Source organism: Anabas testudineus, chromosome 22, assembly GCF_900324465.2.
Source record: "Anabas testudineus chromosome 22, fAnaTes1.2, whole genome shotgun sequence".
In the NCBI taxonomy this organism is placed as follows: Eukaryota; Metazoa; Chordata; class Actinopteri; order Anabantiformes; family Anabantidae; genus Anabas; species Anabas testudineus.
This window is the reverse complement of record NC_046630.1, coordinates 9577008-9596147: the sequence shown is the minus strand read 5'-3', so window position 1 is coordinate 9596147 and position 19140 is coordinate 9577008. Positions and strand designations below refer to the sequence as shown.

General features: G+C 39.5%; 1 protein-coding gene across 3 annotated transcripts in view; it reads right to left on the bottom strand.

Moving 5' to 3' along the window:
• Positions 1-2696: 2696 nt before the first annotated feature.
• rcan3 (regulator of calcineurin 3) overlaps positions 2697-19140 on the bottom strand; it is a 31884-nt gene continuing 15440 nt past the window's right edge. For all 3 annotated transcript variants that reach the window (XM_026339830.1, XM_026339829.1, XM_026339831.1), the window contains 3 exons: positions 9472-9645; positions 8153-8324; positions 2697-5767 (listed from right to left, as the gene is read on the bottom strand). In XM_026339830.1, the coding sequence (XP_026195615.1) occupies positions 5613-5767; positions 8153-8324; positions 9472-9645 (501 nt within the window). In that variant the 3' untranslated portion in view covers positions 2697-5612. The remainder of the gene's footprint in view (positions 5768-8152; positions 8325-9471; positions 9646-19140) is intronic.

Genomic DNA, 19140 nt, shown 5'->3' with positions numbered 1-19140 from the left:
GTACAATCTCAGAATAATAACTCAACGACCGTGTGTGTGCTCATGTTTTGTGTGCAGACAGTATGTGGATTCACTGTTATCATGAATCCATTGAACTACATACATGTATATAGTTAAAAATTAACCATGTGAATTACAGCACTTGTTCAAAGGCTACCATGTGTAACAGCCTTTTTTTTCCAAGGACAATAATGTTTATTCAGACACTTGGCAACATCTGTGTGAAAGCTGTCCACTGAATAGGAAACTGGCCATAATTTTCTCATCTTTCCAAATGTCCTACTATCTTTCCCACTCTTTTTTTCTAGCACATAAGCTCGTGTAACACACCTGCTATGGGAGTATTTACCCAGACAGTGCCAGCAGGCCATCAGGATCTAGCCTCATGTTACATCCAGGGGCAACCTCGTGGTCACGGCTATAAAGCAGATCAGTGTTGGGACTTTGTGAGAAAGTGTAACAAAACTTGATTTGACACACATTGTTCTGCTTTAACCAATGGCCCGAATACACTGTTTACAGGCTACATACGTGCACAGCGCTAGTATCCGCATGTCCATTACATAAGTCTGAAAGCTGCAGGTCAAATTTCACAGAGTAGAATACATCTTTCAATATGGCACACCAGCATTCAGTCCAGTAGTGGAGTAAACAGACTGTGTGCTGTTGTATCCCACTGAAGGTGAACCATCACCGGTAATTACCTAATAAGCATTAAAAAAAATAATTTATCCTAAAACCTATAATTGAGTGCTATGTTTTATTGTTTGTTATTATGTTTTATTTTCAAGAATGTATTTTACTGTACCTTTTCTGTCTTCATTGTCTGAAACTACCTCCTACAGTATAAATATAGCATACATATTGTGAAGGATTTTAATAAATCTCAATGAAAAACTAATAATAGTAATTTACATAACACAGTCAAATACGAAATAATTTTGTGCAACACAGACATTTAGATGTTTCTCTGAAGTTGGTTGGAGCTAAGTTAAACCTATCTTAATGAAAACAGCTCTTTCAAAATTCACGATCAGACAGACTTTGAGCCTCAGCTTATTTAAGGATGTTATTATCTCCCTAAAATCACAAACATCAAATTAGCATTAAAATGTTCAATTGCAAAAAATATGTTATTTATAAAAAAATGCAAAAATGGAAAAAAACTAAGTTTTTTAATTTCTTTTCCTCAAACAAAACAGCAGCCAACCTACTCTTCCTGAGGGAGATAATAGTGTTTACATTCACTGCACTTATCACTGTAATGCACCGGGGAACTCTGAAGTAAAAACTGAGGTAAATATTTGAATTTGGTCAGAATAAACCCATTAGTCTGAACAACATCTATTCTACTATGTGTACTTTTAAAGCCCTTTAAAAATCCACACACTTCACTAAAAACTCACTTTTATCTATATAATCTTGCTAGGGACTAATGCATCACTTCATATTCCTGCGTGAGTAACTGAGATGATCCTGTTGTGTTATTTTTTTTACTTTTAAAGGTATCTGGAAGTAGTGACTCCATTAAAACCCATGAGGGCCATGTTAACCTGATCTGTCCTTAGGTGCACATCATTACATTGAACAGAAAGGCTCACTGTGAAGAGGAATTCCCCGTTGCCTGCACATAAAGAGAGGGCTTTTTGTGTCATGGAGAGGAAGGCACAGGGCGCAGAGCATGCCTCATTTCACAGAGTCTTTTCTACCTGTAAAATAGCCATCCACTGTTTTGTAGATAGATGCTTCTCTGATGTGCAAAAAATCATTTGTGAATGCAGAAAAGACAACATGCTACTGTTTTGGCTTTGTTGTTTGTCTCCTCTCACACAATGAAATGCAGTTTGACAGAGGGAATGAAAACATTCATGTGTGTTTCCTTCATAACTAACTGCAGCCATGAAAGTCAATAGACCATGAGTAGGTCACGGCTCTATTGCCATATAGTGACCTCGCTTTCTATGTTATAAAATTCATGTTGGTTGGTTGTGGTTCTCACAAAAATAATTATCAAAGACTGGAAGAGTATTAACTATTGTTAGGTACTTTTGGAGGTGAAAAGTGAAAGTGACGTTATCTGCCCACTTTAAACATTAGAAATCAATATTTGAATACATGTCAAAGCAGCGACAAAGGATTGTGTGTCTTATGAGTATGATGAGTATGAGTAATAAATGGCAAAACATATAATAAATGATACATTTTTTGTTGGAACATAAAAAATGTAACGTCAAACTTTATTTCCTACTTGAAAAAAGCAGCTGAAAGTGACATTTGCTAAAACACAAGAAATAACTTTTGTATGAAAATATAAAATACTAAAGATCTGAATAAAATACTATTTTTGTTATCATTTTTATTCATATGGTAAAAATAAAAAAGCAAATATATGCAGTGGATGGATCGGGAAATATACTGTATAGCCACTTGCTAAATAAGTTTAAATGCTCTTATTTTTTTGTTCGTACAAAGACTAGTTAAAAATTAGTTATGTTTGGATGGAAATACACTATATCATGCAATTGGACATAATGTGTAATAAATCTAGCAAGTGCTACGTTTATAGCCTTCATGGGAAAATTTTGCTTGAGATTCTGTTCCTCTCTTTGCATGCAAAGACAGAACTCAAACTTAAAAATAAACAACACTGAACATGACTTTTAAGAATAAGTCTTTATGTATTTTTCTATGTGAAACAAAGGACTATTATACTACACAAATAGAAGCAGATACTGTAAGAGACAGAGACCACCTCTGAGAAATCAGTACAGAACATGAAAATACACATACCGGTATTATAGAACTGTAAATTATTGCTTGTTTTGCTACTTTTGTTTTCTGGATTCCTACAATACAAGACACAATATTCATATTTCAACAGAAACGGTACAACAGTGACAAACGGTATTATTGACCTTTTTAAGAAGATGTTCCCCAGAAATAAAAGAAACATTCAAACAGAGTCCATGTTGAACACAACACAGTGACACTTGGTTTTGATTGAGCATCTTCAGGAGTTATTGTTACATATTTTTCTATGTTTTTTTTCCATTACAACTTTGCCAAGAGAAGCTGTAACAAACTGCACACTGGGACTGGCCTCAGCAAAAAAAAAAAACAAACAAAAAAACACTTGGCATATATATACATAAATATACATTTTCATTTCATCTGTGACCAAAATGCACCCAGCTCAACACCATGACCGTCGAGAGTAAAAAAGCCTTCGCGACTCTCCTTTCTCCTGCTTCGCTGTTTCCTCTTTATCACAATTCACCTCAGCAGTTCCACCAATCTGCTGCCGGCTTAGATTACTGACTGCTTTACTGTAGAGCCAATAAAACGGCACTCTGACAACATGGTGCGTTTCAAAGAACTGTTTAACTTTCTCAGAAGATAAGATGAATGCTTCTTATGGACAAACACGAAAACAAAAGACATTGATTTTGTTCTGCAGCGTCATCATGCCTCATTTTAAGCCTCTAACTGTACTGCATGTCTAAACTTCTTTGATAGTGCACTCTCACAGACCCCAAAGGCCTGAATTTCTCCAAGGTTTACATTAGTAAAAAGGAAGTGGAGTGTTTCACTCATTGCAAAATGCTGGTTAAAAGGCTAACCAGGTGTTCAGCTTCAGATAAAAGAAAAATTAATACATTAAAGAAACATCAAATGAATGTAATGTGCTTCCTACTTTGTCTGAAGAAAGACTACTTTATGTCAAAAAAAAAAAAAAAGACAATAAAGTGCTCACATGCAGATGGACCTGTGTTTTGCTTACTAATGTTGCCAAATAGCAAAAACTCTTTCGTGCTTTTCCAATTTGCCTAATGACAAATTTCAGAGATGTTTGTTGATTTTAAATTTTGCTGAAATATTTTTATTAAATAAGTGATGTACACAGATGTGATCTGGGACTCAACAAGAGCTTACTTAAGTGGAAATGTGTTCAGTTTTCCACAAAAAAAAGATACAGCAAAATGTATGTAAGTGTATAAAATGGAAAATAAAGTCCTGCAGTTGTGTTGGTAACATATATATGATTTCTTTCTGCTCGGTTTAACAATATACATCAGTAAGAAAAATCATTTTGAGGTGAATAAATGCTTTGGTTGATATCTCATGAGGCTACTTAATTTTTCCCTTTTCTCAGCAAAATGCTTTCAGGTAAACTACAAAATCTATAAGGACTATTTCCACAAATCTACTGTTTAGCTATTTACAGCAAGAAGCAGCGCAGTAGTCTGGAGTGCAGCAGGAGACGGTCGAGAGCCCCGCAATTGCTAAGAGATATCAGAAGATACTCCGTGCAAATCAAGAAATAGTCAGTTTCCAAAGAAAACCTGACACTTAGAAAGTGGGTTTGACCAAAGAGCATAACCAAGACATTAAAGTTGTGAAATACAACAAAAGGAATCAGAAAAAAAAAACAAACATCCCAAGTCCCTTGAAGAAAATGGGGGGATGAACTGTCTCTGATCCATCAAATCCTAACAAAAGCGACAAATGCAAATTTGCCATCAAGCTGAAGTCAGAACTGTCAAACTTACAAAACACCATTCAGCTTTGTTTTGCCCCTAAAATGTCACTTTAAACTGTGCGTGGGGATATGCACTTCATCAAAAGCATCACACCATTTCCCTGTCACCACAAACACCTATAAAAAAAAAAAGAAAAAACATCTCAGCTCCTCATCTACAGTAGTAACTAAGCATGCAAAAAGTATCGGGGTATCAAATACATAGTAAGAATACACATCTAGTAGTTCAGCAAAAAAACAACACCTCTCCAAATGAAAAAGACAAAAAGCGAAAACGAGCCAAAAATCAACCACCACAACTGTGTTAGTCACATATGACGCTTCGTGCTGTGTGTGATGTTAAATAGATTCCTTTTTCTTGATATATTTTGTTAGTATTTGTGTTTCTGTAAGTATTTTCTGTAATATATTATATACATGCAGACAAGAGCGGAAACATCACACACTCAACCTTGACGCAAGCTGAAGTGACAAACTAGCAGATATGAAAGTGGATGAAAAGAAGAAAAAAAATATATATGAATATAAAGTGAAAACACAATTTATTGTAAAAAAAAAAAAAAAAAAGACAAAAAAAGAAAAATGTCTGTTTTCGATCATGTGTCTTCAACCAAAAGTTTCTGTACACACGACTGAGACGAAGGGAGAGGTATGGCTAACTAACTAGCAAGGTACTGAGCACGACTAGCAATGAGAGCTGAGTGTGTGTGATTAGTGACAGGTGCCTGCGTTGGGACAGGTATTTTGACCCCTCTTGCTGAAAACGATTGGGGGTTGGTGGGGTGGAGGCAAGCGTGCCCGCCGCTCCCCACGCTGTCCGCAGAATGTGATGAGTGTGTGTGTGATTCTCATCCATCCCCATTCGAGCCGCCTCATTCCATTGCCACGCTCCCCACAAACACCGTCTTTGAGCAATGTTTGTTGGTTTGTTGCTTTTAGTTGAACAGAAATGAGGGGCATCAACGCTCTCGGTGAGTGCGGAGACGAGAGAGAGAGGGCAGGTGTGTTGCGGGTTTAAAGGGCGGTCAGAGGGCCGCGCCGGTGTCAGGGGTATGGGGGGGGAGAGGCCTGTCTAGTTGAAGACTTTAGGGGGTCCGTCGGGACGTCTGGTCTGGACAATCTGCTGCTTTGGCCGCGCCGCCTCATCTTCCTCTGTCTCGCTCTCACACACATGGACGACCACGCTGGGGGTGGACTCTGTCCCTGCATGGAGCTCATACTTTTCACCTAGAAGAGATGGAGAGATGGAAAGCAGGAGTTAGATGAGAAATTCGATCGTCTTTCTTATATTACTTACTGACTATTATTAGTTACTTTGTTTAATTGAGTATGTAGGACTTCTTGGACAGTCTCTATATAGGTGACCAAAACATAACATTGAAAAGTGAGTGGAACAAGCTTGAGGAGCTCTGGAAGAAATAATAAACCTATGTAGTTCATCATTTGATTATTCCAGTTTATAGGATCCTGATTACTGAGGAACAACATGGATTCAAAACAAAACCAAGACTTTTCTTGAAATAGTCCTGCCACGGGTCCAGGTGCCAGACTGAGCGGACTCGGATTGAAAACACAGATTGGAAGATTGTATCACAGTTGCCATGGTGATGAGATCAGACAGCTGGCAGACAGGAGGAAATTGGTCTAGTAGCTTTTCACTGTGGTGCCAAACAGAGAGATGGACAGTGAATAGGGTCCTGCTGTTACCGCAGGGAGTTGACAGAGGGAGTCAGCGCGCTGTGCTGCAGCCCCGTGCTAATCTGATTTTGGACGCCAGGATGTGAGGCAAAGAACAAAGCCATTTCCTGATGCCTTGTGTTGCTATGGTAACAGCAGAAAGTGTCAAAAAATGGTCCTCAGGGCTGGACTGTGTGTGTATGTAGAAAGTTTAATCACGTTTTTGTCAATAATAAAAAAAAACACAGTGTGTAATTGAACACTGTTTCCACCTCATCAGCACGAGCATACCCAAATACACAAGCACGGACAGGCACTGTGGACGTGGCGCACCTTTTCCTGTGTGTTGGGTGACATTTTATAAAGGTTGCTGTAATCTAAAATCTTGTCGACACGGCAGACAGGGAAGACATTACTGAGGAGAAAAAGCCGGCTGCAGAGAAGCTTCCAAATCTCTCTGTGCTGAACTGCGCTGCCTACACGTTTATTACAGCATGCTCAAATTGTAATAGGATGAGAACTGTAAAAGATCTAATTGTGGTGCAGTGACACTGATCTGCATTATGATCATTACCTTAGTTGAGGGTGTAGTCTCAGTTTAAATTACTGTCATCGCTTTCTTCATAGGAATTGACTGTTCATTCTCCTTGTAATCCAGTTTCCAGTGATAAAGAAATCTTGGAAATGTTCTAACCAAGGGGTTCTTGATTTGAGAAAGGGACAAAAGCAAGCTTCTCATTTGTAGCCTGCAACCATCCCTGCTACTGGCTGAAATAACAACTGCTGCTGGAAGATTTAATCATCTTTCAGCTTTTAATTACACTCCACTGTTTAAAAATGCTGTCTCTAGAGGTTTGTAAAATTATATAACATATTATAGAAGTCTTAAACATGCACTTGGCTACATACTGTATAACATCACCCTAAAAGAATCGGGCTAAAGCCAACGAAGGCTCAGAAGGCAGCTGGCGAGGAAAGAAGAAAACCAAGAAATAAAGAAACAGCTTTGTTCCTGTACAGCAGGGTTCAGTTAGTGAGTCCAGACAACATGTAAGATTAGGGAGCGTACACGCATACTTGTTAACTTGTTGCATAGGTGCTTGCATGTACAATTTGAACATGCTAGAAAAGGCTTTTAGGACAAATGTGCAATTGCCCCAGACTGAATAAACAGGGGCTGTTAATGTTGGCCTGAAGCAGGATTGGCTGAGATATGAGGTAACAATGGGCTCCTAAGATAGGTGCTGAGCATACATACATATGATCTTACAGAAAACACAAATCCAAACATCTGCCGTTGCCTTATTGTGGTTGCTCAACTATGAGTCAGCCCCAGCTTGAGGGAGGGGTTTAGTGAAAAAAAGGGCTCACAAAAGGGCACACACTCACAAATCTGCATTGATGTGTATTTTCTTTAAGATGTCAGATTACAGCTAGTTGACGTTTAGCAGCCTTGGCACTGACGTATAGCGGTTTCTTGCTGCCTCGCATGCACAGTAACAGTGGAGCACTGGAGCATTTCACATTCAGGTAACAAATTATTATTATAATGTTTTTAAGATTGTTCATAATAACATTATAAAGTCATCTAATGGCAGTCTTACATAAAAATCTGTGATCAGGTAAATTAGACCCAATTCTGCTTCACAGGCATTACTGCAACTCGGCAGGAAAATTCAAGAATAACAATGATAACAACGTCCAATTCTTTTGTCCAAATTGCTTCCTACACACAGAACCTTTCTATGACACCCTACTGAGAAGCATGAAATGATTTCCTGTTTTCTGCTCGAGTTCAGAGATAAATGAGTCAAATTAGACTTTTTATACATTCCCTTCACACTGTTTCCCACCTCTTTGTGTTCATGGCTGTGTATTTAATGTGTCTGTGTAAATGTGCTCATACTGCACAAGCTTATTGATCTCATCACTAACCAGGTCCTAGCTTGGCTACTGCACACAGCAGGTCGTAGTTGATGACGGGCGTAGCATCTTCGCTCTGACTCCAGCCCACAGGTGGCGAGGCAGGAGGCGAGATCAGAAACTGTTTGACGGGTTGAGGAGGGGCCAGGTACGACTTGTCAATGTCCTCGTCACCGTTCTGGATCTATTAGAGAGAAGAGGATGTGCCACAGTGCACAAAATAGGAGGGAGATTAAAGTGATGTGAAGCGGATGAAGTGGTTGAATTCATCAAGAGGAATATTTCCCACATTTACACGCTCTAATCTGTACATGATTTATGATTAACTGGTTCAATATTCACCACATAATAGATCCAGCCTGACTTCATGACATGCTGCCTGCACAAAGTGACAAAAGTAGAGTAGAGAAACTCTAAAGCTCTGCAGCCTGCAGTGAAGTTGCAGTATGTTTATGTAATCCTGATACTTACAATACAGGCAAGAAAAGCATGTTAGGTTTGCAGTCACAGTTTCAGCATTTTAGTTTCTAATTACAGACGTCTTCCCATGAGTGGATTGTGGTGTGCTGATAGCTGCCAATTGCCATAATTACAATTTCTACATGTGGCATCTGTCTGTGCTGTAAAATCCTTAATCCTCTTACGTCAAAGTACTGAGAGGTGCACCGGGGGGTCATGACGGGTGATGCATTTGTGATAACGCAAACATGAATTTTAAGTGGACTTTCTCGGGAAGCATGAATGAGAGGATCACACATCTGACCTGAAACACCTAGGTTTACATCAAGATTTTCAGTGACTACGTTTGTGAAATTGGTACAGAAGCTAAAATGACTAAGCTCCTGTTTTCACCTATTAAACCCATGCCTACTATAATTTAGTTTTTTGTAAATATGACTGAAGAAATACAATTGCTTTTTTGTGTTTGTACAAACACACTTCACTTTCTTCCCCTCCCATTTATTCCCCACATGCAACACACAGATACACACGTACATAGAGCTACAGGGTCGCATATTCAATAATTTATATGTTCATGTGTTCAATCTTGTGACTGATGGGTTCTGACAGGAGTTTTAGTGGGTTGCAGCAGCAGTCGGATGTGGTTCAGAGAGAAGAGGATAACATATATATATATATATAAAAAGGAGAGCAAATGAAAGTGTCAAAGCAAACTCATTTTTTGAGTCTGTGTCCTTGTTCTGTGTGTTTATTTGTGTGCTGCAGATACACTGTGGCTATACTTTCCATGCAAATAATCAAGGCTCTATGATGGTTCAAATCCCAGGCCCCCTACCTGCCCTTTCCCAGACCCCTTAACTGACACTCACTTGAGCAAAGTAGAGTTTAAGCTTCTTGCCGTTGAACTCTGACTCGTGCAGCTCAATTCGTGCACGGGCAGCGGCCTCTGGGGTGCTGAAGTTGATCCGGACTCTCCGGAAACTTTTGAACATCTGGAAAGTTGTCTGTTCGTCGTAGATTCTAAACAACGCCTCAAATCGCTCCTGTAGAAGATAAAAACATAGACAGGAGATGTTGTTGGATTAAATTCATGTGGTTGTTTAGTGTGATACTGTATATCAGCAAAGTAACAAGTAACATGCCCTCTTTGAAGCAGCTGTACCAGCATATAGCTTATTTGGCATTTCTGCTTGTTAACACTCTATGGTTGCACAGCTACTGATGAGTCTGATAACTGGTTAAAAGGCTCATTTCAGCTTAATGTGTATGTGCATTAATGTCCAGTATCCAATGCAACATCCCTGCTCGGTTTTTTGGTGCAAGGATGGGCCAACTGCATGTTTTATGTCTTTTCATTGTGCAAGATGACTAAATGCTCTACACCCATTTCATTTGGAATTGAGTTACCGCATTCATCTCTGTCGCTGTTCGTCTCACATTCCTCTTTTCTCATTCTTCTCTCGCCTCGTCTGTCATCATTCCCCTCTCCTCCTTTGCATCACACTTTGTCCTTAACCATAGTGTTTTGATATATGACATTCCCACATGTCCTCTGTGTTTTTTATAACTCTCCGTGGACCCAGAATTCCTCAGCTGCGAACTCAATCAAGCAACTCAGTAGGAGGGCAAAACGAAAAGGGAAAAAGGCTGCCAAGAGAGCTGGTTTCTGAGTAATCAGTAGCGCTATTCTCTGTCTCCTAGCCGACCATCACCAAGCACTGACGGAAACGTGACAATGAAACAGAGTGTTCTTTCCACAAATCAAGATGGATGATGAATGTGCCTGACTAATGAGAAGGGTAGGCTGTCACGAAGAGTACAGGTCGGATTCAGACTGCTGCAGGTTGCAGGTGCAGTGCTTTAACACTATTTCTTTTAGTTTTTGCTTTATTCACTTTATCCTGCAACAATTACATAAATAGAGTGTGTTTATCTCATATTAAAAAGAATCATGACAGCATGTCTTGCAAATAATAATACTAATTTCTACTCCTGTCCTCTTAAATTTATTCATGAGCGTAGTGTCCCAAGAGCCACACTCGCAGTCAGAGGCAGCAGTGTCAATTGTAAGAACCACTCTTGACTCAAAATCCCTGATTATGCTTTTCCATACCTTTTAACTAAATATATTTTCTTTTCTGCTACAGGCAGTCGAAGACAGGAAACTGAAATACTCCCACGACACTTTCGTTGTTCGGCTGACACAGCATGTCTCACCAGGATGGGAAGGGTGTTTGTTACCTGAAGGAACCCCAGCAGCATGTCGACTGTGAGATCTGCTTCTGTACGTTAGAGACAGCTTAGTGACGGGAGACACCAGGTATCTGTAAGCTCAGCACACTGAGTGCTTGGTTCTGACTGTGTGCCTGTTTCCCTTTAATGACTCTGTAAAAATCCTGCATATTTACATCTTATGTCATTGAAACTTGCAAAATTAAAAACACTAACTCATCTTATATTATCAACCAACACAGGGGAGACAATCAGCGTGTTGTTGGCTTACTTATGTTTCTTGATTCATTTGTATGTATTTATTTTTTAGCTACTGTGGATAATGTTTTTAACATTATATGACATGAAACAAAAGTTTGAAAACGTGAAAAAAAGTAAAAATGTAAATGTATATAATCATACTGTCACTTAATCACGTAATCTAAATACATAAAACACATTTGTTACTCCTATTAACTCCTAATAAAATCCAATACGATGTTTTATGATAAACTTTTACAATGATTAAGGCACTACTATTTTTATTCTTTGCTATTTCTCTGCAGCTAAGTAGTAATTACAATTGTCAGTGTGAGACAGGGAATATGTTGGAAAATGCAGGGTGCACTCTGCGTCTCTGCAGAGGAATCACATCATCCTCCTGTCTGACACATGCAGAGTTGTTAATGATTCAGCAGGCTGCGAACCACAGTTATGCTGCAGTGTGGCGTACACTGTGGTAAAACAATTTGCATTTTAGGAATAAGCAGATTAGCGCTTTTACTCCTAATCCTCCCTTCTTTCCTTCCTGGTTTATTTGCAGTTCTTCTCCCCATGTAAGTGCATCTGGTCTTCCCCTGCTAAACGCCTCGGGGCAGCTGGCTAAACCTCAGAGCTGACTTCACCTTCGGGCTCTGCGATACCATTTTTAGTCAGGTTTCCAGTTCACCATATAAGGAGCATTCTTAAGGAACAAGGAGAAGAGGTCGAGTCAGGAATGTGTGAATTTGTTGACTCCTTTTATACATTTTGGGGAGAATTTGGGGAGTTACTGACAAACTTTGAATTATAGTGCAACAAAACCAAATACCCAGAGAACAAGGACGGGTGTGACTCACTGCGATAAGGGGACATTCAAGCCTTAAGTGTGCTTTTTAAAAAGTGATTACAGTGCTTGCACAGGCAACACAGTCAACAGCAAAGTAGTAGTTAAGCAACCTTCTTATAGTGTAGCAGAAGTTGCATGTCAAAGTATTGTACTAGTGAGGTTAAAGGAACATTGAACTGCAAAACACAAAATGTTCAAAGAACATTTTCTTCTTTGTCAGTTTACTTATGTTTAATGGTCCTATTGATGCCAGAAAACCACAACACACTCTGTAGCTAAACGTGTTTGGCTTTCACTTATGTAGGGCAAACGTTTCAGTGACCCATTAAGACATAATGGAGTTCACTCGTAAATGGATAGTGTTGATGTTTACGCCTACATTAATTGATCCGTTGATTATTTGATTAATGGACTCCTTGGGTACTGAAGGTTCACTATGTTCACTGGCTGATTCTATTCTGTGACCACTGTCAAGTCAGTCTATAGCCAGTTTCTCTTTTTCATCACAACCACCTTCCTACTGTATTTGGAAATGATGCTGGAGATCATCTGTATTTGGAAAGTTTTCACATCCTTTCACTTATTGTTGCTAATATAAAAATGTTGTTTAGTGTGACTTTACTGATTTTAAATAAGCAATCAAGCTTGGGAAAAGAATTACGCACTTCAATTTGGGTTTAATAACAGCTGGAGAGTAATAACAAAGCACTTGTTTGGGCTATCGGCAGAGTCCACTTAAGTACTTATTCAAACCATGAATTTTCCATGAGGCTTAGCCAGCTTCTATGACTCACATGTCATCAAACTCCATGAGTGATAACTGATAAGATAGTCTTTCACGAACTCACACACATAAACAAGCACACAGTGGGCACTTCCTTAACATAAATTGGTGCTTTGGCATGAGCATGGATGTGGGGAAGCTCCAAGATCATGTTCCATAATAGCAAGTACTATTTGTTTTTAACTCCACAAACTGACAATGATACACCACAGCTGAACGGTGTGTAACAAGTGAGCGTGCTGATCACTAATTTATGTGATCTCTATGGGCGGATATCCTGAGAGAATGAGAGGAGGAAGAGGAGGGGCAACGAGGAAGAGGAGAGGGGTGTTGAGTTACACGTGGTTGAAAAGTGGCCTGCTCATCTGCCATCGCAGTTTTCCCGCAATGACAGACTCCCTTTATGCTTTTTGTATACAAATGGCAAGAAAAAGTATGTGAAGCTTTTGGAATTTCATGGTTTTCTGCATTCATATGTAATAAAACATTGGGAAAAGTGTAATAAATATGATGTGCCTAAAATAATAACATCTAAAAAACAAATTTTCTTAACTCATGCTAACATATTGTTTTTATGTTATTATTTTAGTCACATTATATTTGTTAATACTTGACTTAGATGAATATCAGATCATATTTTATTACAAATCAATGCAGTAAACCATAAAATTTCAAAAGGTTCACATACTTTTTCTTGCCACTGGTATATGTGCGTAAGAGAGAGACTTAGCAAGTGAGTAAACCTAAGTGTGTGTGATTCTTTACTGTGTTTTCACAGTTACTAGCAGTTACAGTAATATTTCTCTGTGTATCCACAGACACTGGTCACACATACACAAACAGCATGGCTGCATGGTAAAATAATGTGACATCACCACTTGTATCTAAGCACTACTGTTTGACACTCAGCAGAAATAGACTGGTTTTAACTGGACACAACACACACACACACACACACACACACACACACACATAGCTTGACACAGCACACGCTACTATTATATTTCTTCACTATCACCAGGTGAGGTGAACAGCATGATCTTGTTTTTCATCTCAACAGTGCAGGTAACAACATCTATTGAAGAAGCTGGGTGAAAATGATGATTTGTACAGTAGCTGGGGAACAAAACACAAGACCAAAACTCTCATTTAAAAATCTAACGTCATCCACGAGTCCTGATCTTCTATTACTCACAGACTTTTTGTTTATGTACCAGGAGGAATTTGATCTCTGAAGAGTGGAGACAGTCCAGAAGACAAGGTGTGCAGTTCTCACAGAGTCAGTAATTTGGCTAGATTGAAGTCGCAAGTGCAGTCATTATTGCTGACTGCAGGTTTCTCCATGTCATCTTTACATAACACGAAGGGTGTAGGAGGGTTTCTTGTTGCATCAGCGGGTAAATGCACTTCAACACTTCAGACCCTGAGCTCTCAGTTCACCAAAAAAGTACCAATATTTCTTTAAAGGAGTAATTAAAGGAGTAATGCAACTGTTTTTGCTAATGTACCAAAGTCCTTCGAAGTAAAAAGAACAAACAAAATGGAGCTGAGGCGCCAATTATATTCTGAAACTAAAATAGTATATGACCTCAGAGAGACTGAGAAAGAACAATACAACATATTGAGAACACCAGCAAGACAAACAGCAAACCAGCGCTATAAAAGTTTGCTCGTGAACTGCAGCCACAGGGAAATCCTTCAGCACATTACCTCTTGGGTAATGAGGCAGTTTTGTTCCTGACGGTAATGGAAAGCCTGTCAACAGAGCTGCAACAGGACATGACTGCGGGCATGACTCACATCCAGTAGCACCGGGGGACAGCAAGCACAGAGCCAGGCAGTGGTCCTGACACACAATCACCTGAACAAAAGATCAGTCGACTTAGGGATGACGTGCGGGTTTATTGCGCAATGCTGACAGGGTTTCATTCGGGTAAAGTCAGGTGGCAGAACAATAAACAACAGTGATTGACAGAGCAATGCAAAGGCAAACAGAGGATGTGATAAAGGTGATAAAGCTGAGGAATGAACATGCATGTGCACATAACGATCTTCACGCCACTTGTAATGAGCGAGCCAAGGGGTGGAATTAGGTGTAACCCTGTGGCAGGTGACTGTGACCCGAGCGTTGTCCTTATGTAAAGGCAGCATTAAGTTTCGTCAGTGTTTAGGGATCAATGTCAATTAGCAACAGCTCCATCCTGTTCTGTTAGCCCAGCACACACGACCACACATCAGCACGCGCTGAATTCAACTCCAGTAGCTCCAAAACATCCACACAAATCTGAGTGTATTCTTCCAAAAGGCGTCCAAACTGTGATGTTCGTCAAAAGCTCCTACGTGCCATCAACTTTCATTGTTCTCTGTCAGTTTATTGTGCAGATTTGGGAGTTAAAAAAAGGTTCACACATTCATCTGCTAATGTTAATAAGACACATCACCTGAATCATACTGACACGTCCCATCTTACTTTGATCAGCCTTGTAAGCATCAGCATGAAAAGAGCACCAAACACACATATTAAACAAAACAAACTGTCCTATTTTTACTCTAGTAGCTAAATGGGAAGAGGAAAAGTGTTGAGGTGAAGAACAGTTTGAACAAATATGCCCAAAGTCTGCAGTATTTATTTATTTTTGTATGGCAGTAAACCGAATACGTCTTAGTTTCAAACTGTTGTTTGGACAAAACTAACCATTTTACAGCTTAAACATCATCTTTGTGAAAATGTATTAAGGTGGTTGCAGCCCTAATTCTTTTTAAACATGTTTTGTCTGCAGAAATCTTCAGGCAAAGCATTTAAACTTAGTCACAATGCTTTGCCTGACTAAGCTCTAATTAAATCAGGTTTCTCATTTAAACTAGTGCAATATTAAAATCATTGGCCAGTAGTTTAATTCTGTGTTGAATTACACCATTTGGCATTTTGGATCAAAATGAAAAGATTAACTAAGCCTAATTGATATGTAGAGATGGGTTGTTCTGCATGTTTTTTTTTTTTCATCACTCATCTTTCACTGTGACACGTGCGTGGCTTTAGCACAGTCTAATCCAGATGCTTGCGCTTGAATGGGATTTGGGTGAAAACCAACGAACCAGGCCACGGAGTGAGTGAGGGACAGCGTATGCTATAAATAGATTGTGTTGGAATAATTAAGAAAATTCATTTCTTAAGTGTGTGGACCATCATTTTTAATTACAGTCATCCCTAAAGGGCCAAACTGGAACCAGTCTAATGAGGTCAAGCAAGGTAGGCAGACCGAAGAGATACCGGACAGAGCGAGATGAAAAATCTCATACCTGCATGTCTGTTCCAGCACATTTTTGCTTATCACATTTCATATTTTTCCATTACTGTTCCATAAACCAGAGCCAACTTTCCACTGCAGATATTCCTTTGTGCGGTTACCACCTTCACTTGTGACATTAAAATGTATTATGTTTAAAACATGGCTTCCATTTAATCTGCCAAAAATGACTACAAACACTGTCTAATATAAAACAAATACTCACAGTAGGATGATATTTCCATTAGATTTTTACAGTGAGTGGGGAACCACACACACACACACACACACACACACACACACACACACACACACACACACACACCTCAATCTGTTTCTGATTCTTTTAAATGGATCTTCGTTTCATTTTGATTGCAGGATTCAGGTCTGACTTCATAGACACAGTCAGTGTGTCTGTGTAAACTCAAAAGTTCAAAACATCAAATGTACACATGCAACCCCAAGCAAAAATGAGTTTTGTTATCTGTCTGAACACACCTTTAGGCTAATGTGTAATTACTGTAACTGTCTAACTTGTAACTTGCTGTTGGTGCTTCTCGAAAACTGAGTCCATGAAGTAAATACAGCTGTACTGTACATTTGACATGCATGCACATCCTCTAGTTTACATTTATCATGTTGACTATGATAAGGATCAGGATGAGTCCAGTTTTTTCTTGTGTGATCACAATAAAAACAGAGACTTGATATCAGTGGTTAAACTCTGAGGTTGTGTGTGTGTGTGTTTGTTGACCTGAAATCCAAGACACACCTGCAAACACAGCTCTTGTCAAAACAGCCATTACTATAAAGATAGCAGCAAATTCTCAGAGTAACAGAGCAACAAAAACAACTCGTGATTAATAGCTTTGTCTGTTTTACGATGCCTGCACAAGCACTGGGGAGGCATATGAATAGGGCAAGTGTTATTACGGTCAGATCGATAAATCGAGCGGGGAGCGGTATCGACAGGCGCCGACGCTGCCGCGGTTCACTGCTGCTCTGGGATAGTGCAAGAAGATAGAAATCAGTTTACAGCATGCAGGGACACATTAATCCTATTATCACCGATGTGGTCGTTATGGTTTTTATTGAGGCAGGAGCTTTTCCCTGTCAGCAGTACTCTCCAACACTTTTCCATCACACACTCCTAACATGTTGACCAGTATGCCCACGTTGTCCCCTCATGCAGATCCACACGCTTTAAGGTAATAGTAATCCAAAGTGGTACACAAGTTACTCACTTAGAAGTGTCTAAGACATGCGACATAACATCTACAGCTCTTACCTTGTGCCAACAGGGGACATGGACAGATCTGTTTTTCTTTCTTCCCTCATCATTCTGTCTCTTCCTTATGCTTTCTTTTGAATTTTACTCTCTCTCTGGTGGTACTTTGGTGATGATGCAGCACAGATGATAGCAGCAAAGCTTGTAAATGATATTAGTATCAAAATACACTGATTAGCCAAAACATTAAAACCACCTGGTGATTTTGTTGCAAAATAATTACAATCCAATAATATAACATGCATTATGCTGAAGTGGGTGATCCTGCAAAGTGAGTACTTATCCACTTACATTCACTTACATAAGTCTCTTTCTACTTCAGAAAAAAGGCAAATCTGCAAAAATCTATGATATTCAGTGATATAAATACAGAAAAAAGCTGAGAATCCTCATGTTTTTCATTTCATTTCTACTTGATAGAATGCATTTAAAAATGTAAACACTACTCTGCAAAGCATGAATAAAGTTCACACTTGCAGTGTGCTGTAAACATGTCTGTTCGAAGCCCTATTGGGTAGGCAAAAATTAGGCAAATGGTTTGGCGTTGCTATTTGAGGCACTACAACACTGACACTGTGCTGTCTTCCTAGAGTTATTTGTGTTGGACTGGAAATCCTATTGGAAATTCTGACTACAAAATTATGTTCAACAAGTACTTTCAGTAACAAAGGCTTTCTCGGCAAATCAATTGTGGGTCTCTACATTCCACCCCAAGGCCTTTTTCTTTGCTTCTAATCTTGTCACTTAGTCATGTTGTCTTGGCCACTTGGTAACCGGACACCCCACTCAGGAGGCTACTCTTTTGTTCTACGTCATTCTAACGGACGCAGCGCTAACCTTTAGCTGACACCTGAGCCACAGCACTTCTCTTGGGTTTCGGGCCAATGTGAGCTGCCCATCTCCACCTGCCTTGAGTCCAGACTGGGGGAGCAGGCACACCTGAGCCCACTGCAGCAGCCCAGGACCACTCAACCTTGCCAAGATGCGGCTCTGGTTTCCTACCAGCACAGAACACGATACTGTCACAGCCTACATCCATCCTGTGTGTCCTGCTGCTGATCCCGCGCCTTCACCCACCCATCAACCAGTCAAAGTGAATCACAACTGTGTTTTTAAAGTCTGGATCATGTTAATATTCAGATCAAATGTATGTGTGATAAGCACGCGAGGAGAGCAAACAACCTGAAATACAAAGAAATCCATAAATATTTTCAAGGTTTAGACTGTTAAACAGTTAAATATTTAAACTAATCACATTGGGCTTTAGGATATTTTCATGGGAATTTTTCACAAATGTATGACGTTAATTGACTAATTAAGAAAATAATCTGAAGATCAGGTGATAATATAGTCAATATTTGCTGGCCTGTTCATTCCAGAAAAAAAAATGCTCTTAAAGGTAACCAAACGTCACTTTAGTTTTGCTGCTTAGATGCTCAAAATAATCATCACAAATTACAGGGAAAGAGAAGACGTAATTTAAGGTTCTATAGTGGGAAAAAATGAAAACATTACAGACGTAAGCACAATCACTCCAGTTTTGCTGAACTACAAACACTGTGGCAGATTAGTCATCAAAATCTCTCCTCCTTCCTCAAAACAAGCACAACTTCTGTGACGATAAAGCCTGAGAACAGACATATGACACAAGTGACAGACAGGCAGACATGAGGACAAACTGATCCGGGCGACTGGAAATTTCTGCAGGCGTCCTCGGCGAGGAGTGTGTGTTAGCTGACAGAGGTGTTTGTCTGTAGGTCTGTGAGTCCGCTGACTCACTGTTGTGGTTGGAGTGTGTGACTGTGTCAGTGTTACTACAGTCTTCTGTGTGTGGGAGAGCAAGCTAAGTAGAAAATAGCT